The sequence below is a fragment of the Mastigoproctus giganteus genome, chromosome 7, assembly GCF_048544385.1.
Source record: "Mastigoproctus giganteus isolate SK-2022 chromosome 7, ASM4854438v1, whole genome shotgun sequence".
In the NCBI taxonomy this organism is placed as follows: domain Eukaryota; kingdom Metazoa; phylum Arthropoda; class Arachnida; order Uropygi; family Thelyphonidae; genus Mastigoproctus; species Mastigoproctus giganteus.
The window spans coordinates 121,062,474-121,076,896 of record NC_143581.1 but is presented as its reverse complement, the minus strand read 5'-3'; the positions used below and the strand labels follow the sequence as shown (position 1 = coordinate 121,076,896).

General features: G+C 37.0%; 1 protein-coding gene across 2 annotated transcripts in view; it reads left to right on the top strand.

Moving 5' to 3' along the window:
* The window catches only part of Trs23 (trafficking protein particle complex subunit 4-like protein Trs23), a 291,121-nt gene that overhangs the window by 40,866 nt on the left and 235,832 nt on the right, over positions 1 to 14,423 (top strand). For both annotated transcript variants that reach the window (XM_090377078.1, XM_090377080.1), the window contains exon 2: positions 585 to 759. In XM_090377078.1, the coding sequence (XP_090233204.1) occupies positions 585 to 759 (175 nt within the window). The remainder of the gene's footprint in view (positions 1 to 584; positions 760 to 14,423) is intronic.

The following is a 14,423-nucleotide window of genomic DNA, read 5'->3' as shown; positions in this document are numbered from 1 at the left end:
GGGCATTTGGCAGAATGTTGTAGAGAGAGAGAGAGAGAGAGAGAGAGAGAGAGAGAGAGAGAGAGAGAGAGAGAGAGAGATCATGTTACAGTGAGTGTTGGTATATGTGCTTTTGTATTTGTGCTTTTCCTTGCATTATTTGCGGTTGGATCTGTGCTTCATCTTTGCAGGATTTTATGCCTTGGAAGACTAATCAGCTCGTGCTGGTTGTAATTTCACTCATTATTTTATTGTTTTATTTAAATTTAATAATAGCCTGGATAGTAGCAGCACCTTGCTTTTAAGTATAATGTGTTGCAGTTAATATGATCTTCATGTGTGGTATTAAAGTGTAAATTTTATTATTAGTTTGTCAGACTATATATGGCTCATACTCTTGATTTTACTTTTATTCAATGCTGTTATATTGGAAAGAACTGATTTTTCCCCCTTCCCAGTGGGACATTCACTCTTATCAATTAATGGTTTACCCATAAGTGGAAGGAAACTTGAATATGGCTAATACTCTTGATTTTACTTTTATTCATTGCTGTGATTTTGGAAAGAACTGATTTTTTATTTTTTTTTATTTTTCCCCTTTCCAGTGGGACATTCACTCTTATCAATTAATGGTTTACCCATAAGTGGAAGGCAACTTGAAGATGGACGAGATGTATTTGATGTTCTGAATAATGAAGAAAATTATCCTATTAACATCAAGTTTGGCAGACCAAAGTTGAATACTAATGAAAAGATTGTTTTGGCTAGTACATTCCATTCGTAAGTATACTGGTTTGTTGTCATTTAAAGTACTCCTCTCTCACTCTCCAGAGACCGTTGAAGAGTATGAAAGGAAACTTTATATAATAATTTTTTTTTAATCCATTGTTATAGTAATAGAGAGGAGCTTATTATCAAAAGCTGCTAGCCATTAAGGCACCAATATCTTTTTATGGGTTATATTTTAGAAGTTATATTAGTCAGTTAATTTTCCAAGACAGTTTCAAAAAGTACATAGAATCCAGTGCTTTGTAGACTGTGTCAGTAAAAACTGCTGAAATTAAAAATTGTTGGTAAATTTGACACACACACACACACACACACACACACACACACACACACACACACACACACACACACACACACACACACACACACACAGGGTAACTCGGGAACTTTATTTTTTTCCTGGTGCAGCATATACCTCAGGTTTCCTTGCACCATATGGCTATTAATAATAATAATAATAATAACAGTAAGTTTTACCCATATGTATATCTGTAAATCAGGTGATTTAGAAATTAGAAACAGACTCAGAGAGGACATAAGATTTAACACAAGAAAAATAGAACAAGCATTAAGGAAAAACAAGGGACTTAAATCAGCAGCCATGAGCAGTAATACAGAAAGACAGATGATACTGAAACTGAAGAATAGCGATGGTGCATTTATAAGTAGCAGAGAAGGCATAATTCAAATAACAGAAGACTACTATAGAGAATTATACAAGGAGCGAGGGAATGATGCCAGCAGTGGGGAAGATGGATCGCAAATTAGCAACACATACGACAAACCCAATATTCTTCCTGATGAGGTAGAACATGCGTTGAAGAAAATGAATAATCAGAAAGCCCCAGGGGAAGGTGAAGTTACTGTAGAGTTTTTAAAATTGGGAGGAAGAGACATGGCACAAAAACTGGCAAGACTTCACAAAATGCATTAGAAAAGGTGTGATGCCTACGGAGTGGAATAATGCAGTCATAGTTTTGCTGCATAAGAAAGGAGATAAATCAGAAATTGGAAATTATAGACCAATTAGCTTGTTATGCCACATCTACAAGTTGTTCACAAGGGTCATTACTAACAGATTAGAAAGAATACTTGATGAGAATCAACCGAAAGAGCAAGCTAGCTTTAGGACAGGATTCTCAACTATGGATCACCTTCACGTAATATCACAGCTAATGGAGAAAGCAAATGAATATAAAACACCACTATGCGTGGAATTTGTGGATTATGAAAAGGCATTTGACTCCATACAGCATAAGGCAATGTTTCGGGCACTGGAAAGACAAGGCATAGATACCCCATATATTATGATGAACGCAACCTCCTTTATTCGACTAGACAAAGACAGCAGCAAATTTAAAATCGAGAAAGGAGTTCGACAAGGAGACACAATATCTCTGAAGCTGTTTACTGCTGCCCTTGAGGAAGCTTTCAGAAGATTACACTTGTCACAGAAAGGAGTCAATGTGAATGGAGAGTACTTAAACCATTTACGATTTGCAGATGACATTGTGGTCACCTGCAAATAGATGCCACATAAGCAGAGAATTAGAGGAAAATCTTAATCAGTTATGCACAGTTAGTAAGGATTTTGGTCTAAAGATGAATATGGCTAAAACAAAAGTAATGATGAACAAGTATCCCACAGAAAGGGACATAATGATTGAAGGAGCAGTAATTGAAAAGGTGGAGTCATATACTTATCTGGGACAAGTTATTAGCTGTAATAATGATAAATGGCTGGAAGTCAAGAGAATAATAAATTTTGGTTGGATAGTATTCAGGAAATATAGTCACATACTGAAGAGCAATATCCCAGTTTGTCTGAAACGTAAAATAATGAACCAGTGTATACTCCCCACCATGACTTATGGAAGTGAAACTTGGGCACTCACCAAAAGAATGGAAGAGAAGCTGAGAACTACACAGCGAGAATGGAATGAATTATATTGGGAATCAGACTGTTAGATAAGAAGAGAAACACATGGATTAGGCAGCAAACTCAATTAAAGGACCTTCTTTTCAAAACTAAAGAACTAAAATGATCTTGGCAGGACGCATAGCTCGAAGACATGATGACAGATGGACTAAGAAAATAACAGAATGGTACCCAAGAGGAGCTAGATGAAAACCTGGAAGACAATGGTGGAGATGGATAGATGAAATTCATGAGTTTGTGGGTAGTAAATGGATGGCCATTGCACAAAACAGAAGGAACTGGAAAGTTGCTGAAGAGGCCTTCATCCTGCAGTGGATTGAAAATGGCTGATGATGAACTATAATTCCAGGGACATTTGTAATCTGATTAACTGTTATAACTTGGCAGGTATCTGTTCACAAAGAAAAAAGAAGAAAAAAATAACTCTACAGGTAATGTTTAAGTTACAAATAATGTTTAAGTTACTCTTTGCTAATGGGACAGAAATTCTTCAGTTGCTGCTTGTGGCAATGTGGCCATTCTTATGTGTTTTCTAATACCATTCAAATATATTCTTTAGAGATACACATCTGAAAACAGTTGCTTAGCTTGTGCTATTAAATCATCTTCATATTACCACAGATCTTGAAGATCTGCTCAGATAGCTATCATCCATACTTTTTTTTTTTGAAAAATTTTAATAATTACCACTATTTATGGGATCACCTCAGCTAGATGGACAAGGTCAATTAATTGAATAATTTTTTTTATGTAGTGGTATTCATACATATATATTTATTCGTGCTGTAACTATAACAGGCATGTCAAATTGGTAACCCTCTGATATGTTACCCTCCAAGTATTGTCAACTTTCACAGGTTAACAGGGTTCAATCTAAAAATAATATCAGTTAAATAAAATTCTTAAACACTGCCATGTGATTTCCTGACTTGTGACCATTACTCATTGTCATGAGATTCAAATATTTCTGTACAAGGGAAAATACATGAAAATATCAATGTATTTCTCTGAGTAATACTACAGTGTGCTGTGTGTACACTATTGTGGCCATTTGTGTGGCTCACTTGCCCGCCAAAAAATTTGTGCAACCCACCCGCATGTCTGAGTCTACCACTCCTTGACTATTGTAATCAACTTCTCTATTTGTTTTTCATTGAATGGATCATTCTAAATAAACCTTTCAGTCACTTTCTAATAATTTCCAAACTGCAATTCACCAGCTCCACACAAACAAAAACTCACAGAAAATGGAAAGTTTACAAGGCAAAATATTAATAGTCTGTCTTATTAGAACATATTTTGAATGTATCATTCAAACAATTATTATTATTATTAGCCATATGGTGCAAGGAAGCCTGAGGCTTATGCCGCACCAGCCAAAAAAAAAAAAAAAAAATTTCCCACGTTACCCTGAGAGAGAGAGAGAGAGAGAGAGAGAGAGAGAGAGAAAGAGAAAGAAAGAAAGAAAGAAAGAAAGAAAAGGGGAATCACCAAGAAAGCAAGAAAGAGAAGAATGATGATATCCAGCTCAGGACCCCGGGTTTGCCAAGCCCATACTCACCAGATGTGAGCCCCTGGGGTAAATTTCATTGAGTACTGTTGAACATGTTATTACATATCAGCAACTATCCATGGCAGATATTGCTATTTTACAAACATTCTCTTATAAATTTAAGCATGCTAATCTCTAATGAAATGAGGCATGTAATATTTCTCAAAAAGAAAATAACTAGGAATAGAATCTGTTTCAAAGGTTTCCTGTCACCATCTTGGAGGGGATGCATCAATCTAATTAATCAAGAAACTCAGATAAAAGGCTTGAAAAACAAAATGTGACAGTATGCTTACATACTTACTTAAGACTCTGACTCCAGGCAAATTTGGAATAAGATTAAGCTGCTCAGGAGCAAATTCCCTCCAACCCATTCACTAATTCTTAACATGAATGGGAAGGAATTATCCTTCTTCCACGATACTGCAAAACACCTTTCTTTGTATATATATGTCTGTATATAATATGTTTTTTTGTCTGTATGTATTGTGTGTTAATGAAAAGTGAGAAAATTTGTAAATTGTAGATTTAGTATTAAATTTAGTATTAGTAGTGGTAACTGATGCAAGAAAGCTTATATAAACAGCATTAGCAAAAAAAAAAAAAAACCCCTTCTGACATTAGCTTTTCACTCCTCTAATAATTTTGTTTAATTTTCATTATTATTTATTCAAAGTACCCATTCCCACAACACCAGATGGAAGTTTATTCCAACAATCAATGTAAATGGGAACTGACAGCAAATTTCTGTATCCTGCAACCATCCAGTACAGTGGCTAATTAGGGTATAAAAAAATACAATCCTTGGCACAGGTGCCAATTCGCCATAAATAACAAATGGAGTTAAAGCAAAGACTCAGATTATGTAAATTTATAATTCATTTTAAAGATATAACTAAAGCTGTTATAATCTAAATGAACAGAACCATTGGTTTTCGTGCGTGTGGCATTTTGTTTTAGTGCTCCATGTTTAGTATTAAAAAAAAACAGTCTTCGAAACAGCTCACTATGATGAACAGATGCCCTTCATTATGAGGAACCCATTTGCAGAAGTGACTCCTAACTCAATCTGACAGGTTAATTTTTATTTTCATTTTTCTTTCTTATAATGTAGTTAATCAGAGAAGCCATATAATTGTATTACTACTGCATTAAAGCATAACCACAGTAGCATTAAAATTGTGCATTGGGAAACTTCCCAAGATTAAGGTCACCACAGAGTATGCCTGATTTTATCCCTTAATCACTTACAGCAGTTAATTCCCTAGTGGCCTTTCTGGTAATGAGTTAATGTAGGAGTGAAATCTGATTACTCTCACTGTAGTGAATATTCTTGAAAGTAGCTCAGATTCTGAGCTTAAATTTTGAACATTCTATGAAAAGCAAGCTATTATATTTCATTAATTTTTAAAATTCATTTTATTCCAAGCTCAAGATTGCTTAATACAGAAGAAAACCATGAACACTGGAAAGATCACATGCCATTAGTGTCAGAAGCCTTGCTTTCTTAGTATTTAACCGGGCTGCTCAGTTATTATAGGGATCTGTTGTGTTAATAACTTATCAAAATTATTGATTTCAGAAAGAAAATCTTGCCTATACCAAGCATGCAAAACATGTGAAAGACAGTTCCTTTAAATAAAGTGATGAAATCATAAAGAGAGGAACCTGAACCTGAACCTAATTACACACATGAAGGGACAAATTCAAATTGAGGAAGGATGGTTGCAGGATAGATGTGCAGATGTTTGCCTCAGCCAGTGAGTGTTTGATTATAGGAACAAACTGCTATCTGTTGTTGTGGAAGTGGTTGTTTGAATAAATTCAAAAAAGAACTAAACAAATTCTTGGAGGGGATGCATGGGTGAGATGGGTAGTGTGTTTTTTTTTTTTTTTTTTTTTAACCTTTGCTGATGCTCTATAACAGCGGTGGCCAAAAAGTCGATCGCTGCTTTAGTTTCGGTTGATCCCGACAAATTTAAAATATATATAAAAATAGATTAGTCAAAATCTAAATATTATTATTATGCACCCTGCTTCATACGCTTATTACAAATAAGCGTGTGTAGTGGGCTAGGCCCACTAGGCTTGTCTAGTGAAAATTCACGCAGTTACGTTGTGGAGAGCATAGTGTATGTGTCGAATTCTTATTTAGCTTACTTAATATTAATAACTGGACAGTACTTATACTTAATTTAGTAACCTTTGATTTAAAATTAATACAACAAAAAAAGAGCAAAACGTATCATTTTCATCAAGAGTGTAAATAGAATACTTTTTTGCAATGATAAAAGAAAAATGTTGTTGTTTGATTTGCAATTCTTCTGTGGGTATACTCAAAAAAAGGAAATTTAGAAAGGCACTTAAACGCACTGATTAGTAGTATTTAGTAGTAGTAGTGGCATGTGATGCAAGAAAGCAAATGTATGAGCTTATGCAGCATCAGCCAAAAAAAAAAAAAAAAAAAAAATCGCACCATTCCCTCCAAATGCCTGTCCAGTTCCTCCTTAAATTTATTCAACCTACCGACTTCCACAACGTCAGATGGAAGTTTGTTCCAGCAATTTTTTTTTTTTTTTATGAGAACCCCAAACACGAGAGGTATTATAACCTATAGTACTTAGTACCGTGCTTGGGTTGGAGGTTGAGAAGACGAAAGAAGATATTTGTTGATATTGGACTTGAACTTCTGTAGATTGTAATTTTCAGGAAATACGTATGAAGGAAGGTTGTTCCAGAAAACGGCAGTTGAATGAATAAATGAGGAAGATGAAAAGTTGGTTCTGTGGGTTTGAAGTTGGACAGTAAATGGATGTTGGCTGGTGACGGCACGTGTTCGGACTGTTTTGAAAGAGAGAGCGGGAATTATAGAAGCCAATTCAGAAGAACAGTGCCCATGGAAGTATCTGTAGAAGAGGCATGCAGCAGAAACAGTGCGTCTATGAGAAAGCGAGTGGAGAGACTCTGTTAGAGATGAATCATTAATTAACCTAACTGCCCTCTTCTGAATGGAATCAAGAAGCCTGAGAGAGGTTTTGGGGGCACCACCCCAGATGTGGGAACAATATTCCATGGCAGGGCGGATTTGCGATTTATACAGAGTGAGCAGCTGTTTGGGAGAAAAGTAACGCCGAGAGCGAAAGAGAAAACCAAGTTTTTTAGATGCAGAGGAAGCAATATTTGTAATGTGCTTGTGCCAAGAGAGATTAGAAGTCAGGGTAATCCCCAAAAGAGATATATCATTTTGCCTAGAAATCGGAGTGTCACTAAAGATAAGCATAGGAGCAGAAGAATCCTTTTTGCGAGATATAAGACAAGATTGAGTTTTAGAAGGGTTGAAATCAACTAAGTTGTCTTTGCCCCACTGGAGAATTACCTGAAGATCGGCATTTAAGGAATTGGCAGCAGATTTTCGAGAACTTGAAGCTGATTGAGCTGGACAAGGTTTCTCAAAATGGAAAGTTGAATGCAATGTGCTATCATCAGCAAAACTATGGATAGAATTTCCAGTCAGTGGAAGAAGGTCATTGATATACAAGAGGAAAAGAGTGGGGGAAAGAACTGAACCTTGGGGGACACCGGCATTAGTGGAGAAGTAAGAAGACAGAGAGCCATCTGCCATCACCCTCAGTGAGCGATCAGAGAGAAAACTGGATAACCAATTACTAAAAACAGTTGGCAAACCATAAGATGGAAGCTTGTTTAGAAGACCTTTATGCCAAACACGATCAAAAGCCTTTGAGATGTCAAGAGCAACTACTTGTGTTTCACCGAACCTTTCCATTGAATTAGTCCATAAATGGGTAACATAAGCCAGAATATCACCAGTGGATCGACACTGACGGAATCCATACTGGCGATCGTTGATCAGACGGAAGGTTTCTAGGTAGTTTAAGAGTTGGCGGTTAATTGATTTCTCCATTACTTTAGAAAGAGTAGAAGTAATTGCAATGGGACGATAATTGGATGGGAGGGATTTGTCACCCTTTTTAGGAACTGGCTGGATATGAGCAAATTTCCAAGCAGAAGGAAAAACACCTTTGGAATAAGAAAGTGAAAAAAGGCGGCAAAGAATAGGAGTAAGTTCAGGAGCACAGGTTTTGAGAACAAGTGGAGAAATACCATCAGGACCTGGAGATTTCTTAGCATCAAGATTCATCAAAATCCTTCTGATATCCTTTTGACGGAAGACCACAGAAGGCATTGAATGGAGCGAGTTAGGAATGGTGGGAGGTGTTTTACCAAGATCATTAATACATGAGCTCGAAGAAAAATGGGATGCTAGCAGGTCAGCTTTATCCTTCGCTAAAGTGACAACAGAACCATCTGGTTTGGACAGTGGTGGGAGCAGAGATGGGCAAAAGTTGCGGCCAATAACTTTGGCAAGAGACCAGAATGCTCGGCTACCATTAGGGCAAGAAGCAAGTTTTCTACTCTTAGCTTGTTCAAACTCTAGTTTGGACTGATTAATAACTGCTTTACAATTGTTGCGAGCTTTGGTGTAGGCAGAAAATGAAACTGAAGAATTAGAAACAAGCCAATTACGATATGCAACGTTCTTCTCTTGGACAGCCTTAGCACATTTATTGGAAAACCAAGGTTTAGATAAAGGACGAGATTTTAAAGTGGAGTGTGGGATAAAGGATTCCATTCCTGCAAGAATAATTTCACTGACACGATTTGAGCAAACGTTGACATCAGAAGTTTTGAAACAGTAATTAGACCAAGGAAAAGAAGAAAAGAAGTCTCGCAGGTCATCCCATTTTGCATTCTTGTAATGCCAAACAATACGAGGTTGGGAATAGCCATGAGATAAAGGTTCCATTCGAGAAGAGACAATCACCAAGTTGTGATCTGAAGTGCCTAAAGGACCTCTCACTTCAACCTTGTACTTAGAAGGGTTGTTTGTGAGAAAAAGATCAAGCGTATTGGCTGTATGATTAGGATTGTCCGGTATTCTTGTAGGTAAATGAACAATCTGTGCTAGGTCATTAGTAATTGCAAAAGCCTCAGCATCTCGACCTGCTGGGTCGGTGTGACTAGAAAATGGAAGCCAGCTGGAGTTTTGAACGTTAAAATCACCAAGGAAAATTACCTCACTGTTACGAAAGTTGAACTGGAGAAAGTCAATTTGCAAAGAGAGGAAGTCAAAGAGCTCCAAGTGATTAGTGGAGTTGGGAGAACGGTAGAGACAACAGATGAATTTTACACAATGAGGTAGAGAGATTTTAAGCCAGAGAAGATCAAAGAGAGGAGATTCCAAATTGCCAAGTCTCTGACAGGGAATATCAGAACGGACATATGCACAAGTACCACCTTTGAGGCGAAAGGAATCATACAGCAAATAATTTGGACATCTGAGATGAGCAGTAGTTGAATCAACTGATAACTGAGATTCAGTCAGAAAAAGTACATGGGGTTTGGAAGACTGCAAGTGGAAATGGACATCGTTGAGATTAGAATTGAGACCACGTATATTTGTGAAATGAATTAGGAATTAACCACCCGCTGGCTAAAGGCAAATTTCTGCACATCTATTCTACACCTGTCTTTTCTTAATTTGAATTTATGTCCCTTAGGTTTGTAATCTGAACAAGTGGAAGGATCCCATCAGAATTCAGCGTGCTCAACCCATTCAAGGCCTTATATACCTCAATCAGATCACCGCGCAGGTGCCTAGTCTCCAGCCACTGCGATTTGCAGAACTTAAGCCTCTCTTGGTAAGAGGATCCCTTCATTCCCCTCACCAATCTTGTTGCCCTTCTCTGTACACGCTCAATTAAATCTACATCCTTCCTAAAATGAGGCCTCCAGACCTGTACGCAGTACTCAAGGCGTTACCTGACCATTGCCTTATACAGAGGGATAATCACCTCCTTTTCCCTGCTAGCAAAATTCCTATATATCATTGACAAAACCCCATGACCTGCCCTGGCAGCCTGTCTGCATTGCTCAGAAAACTTCATATCTGCCTGCACAATTACTCCCAGGTCTTTTTCATTTTCTACCACCTTAAGTGTAATACCACACAGTTGGTACGTTTCTCTGGGGTTACTTCTACCCATATGTAGTACTTTGCATTTCTGCATATAAATATCAATTTTTGGAAATGGCTACGGATTTCAAAGAAAAAAAAATCCGATCATTTTGAAAATATGCAAGATCATTTGCAAAAATATCCTGTTTTTGAATTTAATAGTGAGAAATATATCTCTGAAATTGAGAAAGTTTTGGATGATTTTGAAACCAGATTCAGCGATTTTAAAACAATTGAAGACATTGTTCAATATATTTCTTGTCCATTTGAGGTCAACTAAGGTACAAAACAAATTGCAGAAAAAATCTGAGATTTTTCACCTGGAGAAAATATTACTTGAAAATGAAATTATTACTTTGCGAAACGATATCTTTCTAAAAGCCAAAAGAAGACTTTTGGAAATATGTTTGCCGAGAAAAGTGTCCAAATGTAAAAATAATGCAGTGAACTTTTAAATTCCTATTTTGGTTCCACATATCTATGTGAATTGGCTTTTTCGTATTTGAAACAAACAAAGACGAAGAATGGCTGTGCTCTCGCGGGCTTGCAGAGGATTTTTTACGGTTGGCCTTACAGTTGCTGATAAGGCAGCTGTAGATGAGTGGTCAGGCACATGGGTGCATAAGTACACATGCCTTGAGTGACGGGGGTTCAAGCCCGTGGCTGCTAAATATGGTGCTGTTTCTTGTATTTTGTCTTGTGAACTCTTCTGACCGTTTCGTCGTCCTGGAGTGTAAACAGAACATTTTATTTATCACAGTAAAACCCCGATTTTGAAAGCTTGGCATATGAGATGAAGACATAAACTTCACATAAATTAAAGTTTTAAATACGTATGAATTTAAAATAAGAATTCTGAATTGTATTTAATTTTAAAATTTATAAACAACATTTTTCGATATGTGTTGATAAAGTTTTTTTAACCATGTGCAAAGAAATTCTTGAGATGGTAGATTGCGGCACATTTTGAAGAAAAAGAGTAGAGCGCCCACAAATTAAGTTGGCCATCCCTGCTCTATAAGTTTGCTTTCTTTCATCATTTGCCACTACAAATACAAATAATGCTATTAACAGAGGGGCTGATTGCTTTGATCAAAACTCTGAGGTATAAGTGTTATAAGCTAGTTTGGAAGATATAGCTGGTGAAAGCAACATTGATGGAAATGACCCGAACATGTGCATACATGGTGGATGGAGATAATAAAAACACCACACCAAGCCAACGAAATCTTTCAGGAATTTCATATGTAGGCCTAAGGAAAAACTTCAGGCAAGAAGCTGTCTTGCAACAAAGGTTGATGAAACAATTCGTAAAGGGGGCACTTAAACCAATGCAAATGCTGATGGCAGATTGGTGTATGTGATATTGTCATGGAATAGTAGCAGGTTTATGAATCGAATCACTTCCCAGTTTCATGAACTCAGAAAAGCGTTAAATGAAAAAACTGCATTGATCTCAGACTCTTGATTTAATGACATTTGAAGGTACGAAAATGGAAGAAATAAGAGATGCAATAATTTATATGAGAGAACAGAGTAAAGCAACTTCTCTTTTGTTTGTGGATTTATCTAATTTTGTTGAATTCAAGCATACATTTGATAGTCCAGTAATTGTAAACCTATGCACTGGATTGCATAGTTTTGGAATTAAATTGCACTTAAATATTCTGTCTGTTAATGCAGAACTGTGTCTAAATTGAATTGGGATAATTAAAATCTCTATTAATGAGAGAATTGGGGAACCTCAAAACCCTTTAAGCAGCAGCACCAGATTAACCCCTGTCCTGATCACTTTCCCAGAAGCCAAATGGAGAATGGCCAGAGGACTGTCAAACAAATTTCAGTGAAACTATATGTAATATGGTTCCCCCTTACCTAGGTACTGAGGTTGATCACTCATGTACAATATCCATACACTTTTAAATCTCTGGCCTTTACAGAGTACTGTATCACACGACAATGTAAACTACGCGGAGATGGGGGAAACCCCTGGTGCCGTTTGACCCCAAACACACTTTACACTATGCCACCGTAAGTCAGTTGGCAGAATACATGCCAATCAGCAGGATACCCTCTGTAGTGAATTCCAAGGCTCTGAACCCCACCCACCCACCTATGCAGAAGTCACTCTTAGTTGTCTGTGTAATGAGCAAGACTCTGAAAATGACGAATTTAATATTAGAATGGCATTACAATGCTAGAGTAAGAGGATTGGGGAAAATTCTCACTAAGGGTACTGATTAGTACCCTTAGTAGCTCAGCCTCCTCTCATCCAAATCATCCTATTCTCCACCCCAACTCACTTTTGCACTCTAACCTCATCCTAATATTCTTAACTCCTCGGCGCATTATAGCCTTAGTTGCTAATGCGCCAATAAAACCCAACAACCAACCAATCTTAACTCCTCTATATCTACAATATCTTATCATTATCAAAGGCAGAGTGCAACTACAATAAACACAGGGGTCTATCTCCAGGATGATGCCCCAAACTGCATTGCAAGATATTGTTGCTGCACTGAAGAAAGATCGTAACGTTCATGCATGTATATTTCAACTACCAGCAATGGGAACAGCCTACATCTCTTTTAATATTTAGGTCTTATCCAATGTCTGTGAAAAATTTTCTAAACCTTCTGCATGGCTGAAAGGCATACTGTTAAGTCTATTCTGTAAAGACCACCCTTCTTATTGAAACAGAGAAATCCTGACACTACAGAAAACAGACAAGATCAATGGATGCCACCTGCAAATAGAAGACTGCACATATCTCTTCCTGAAATGCAGCATACTATTACTTTTAACCAACCAATACAAGTATGTATAACAACGAGATCCAATCAGCAAATCCATCTTGTCAAATACAACAGAAGAGCAATTATGTTGGTACCTGTAAAACTGGGCACCTCCGTAGCCAGGTGGGAAGGAGCACACACTTCTTGATTAGACTGGGGTTCGAGCCCGTCACCACCAAATACGGAGGATGCGGAAAGGTCAGGGAATGACCACCGCATATTCCCAGAGCAATATGGCCTTAGTTGCTAATGCTCCTAAAAACCAAATAACAAACAATAATCTGTAAAACATGAAGAAACCAAACAAGTTTTTTTTTTCCAAAATGTTAGGAGCACTTGCAACAAACTGGATCCATCTCGCTCTAGCCAAATTGAAATCCTTGCACTTGATGAAACCTGGCTTGGCCAGTATGAAGAGGCAATAGATGTTGCAAAAGTTGCTGGCATTTATGCAGCTTATGCATTGAGATCACAGAGGAGAGGAAACGAGATAATCTTTTTTTTTTAAATCCAACACCTTCTCCCTTGAGAGTCATAGGATTGCACAATCACCAAATTTTGATGCATTAAGAATAATGCTCTAGAGCAACGCAAAATATATATCTGGCGAAGAATTTTTAGCTTGTGGGAATAGATACGTTTTTTGGAAATTTTTAGCATCTTTTTGATTAATTAACATATTAAATTGTGTTTGATAAATAGTTTAATAGTCTTAGTCATGTTTGTTATCTTATCTGTAAATTTAGCTAGTGGTTTTGTAAGTTATGACTTACTTTTCTTAGAGCTGTTGTATCAGTATTGTGGTGCGAATATCATAGCACTTAACTAGTATTGCAGTGGAATAGTAGAGTTTTAGATGTGATAAATAAGGAGCTCAAAGGTTCCAATCACATAGTGTGGCTTCTTTTTTTTTTTCTTTTTAGCTAAGGGATAAAACTAATTTAAAACTCTACGAACATAATGTAATGTATATTTTGAACTTGTTATCAAAAGGTTAACATAAACTTGAAACTGTATTGCATATCACTGCATTTAGGAATCTGTTAGCTTAATATAGTATTGTCAATTAATCAATTAAATTGCTTTTTTATTAATTTTTATTTTTAATCAGTTAATTGTACTTAAACGTAAATCATGCTCCAGACTATAGCAGCAAAGCAATGGGCACCAAGTAGCAGGAATGCTGTAGCTCGGGGAGAACCGAAGGGGGGGGGGATTCTCCTAGGAATCGCAGTGTAGCAAAATGTGCAAATTCTGCAATGTTTGCAGACCCTTCTGGAACAGGACATGATACAAAGTGGGATGTCTTTGTGAATGCACCAACTCAGCGTT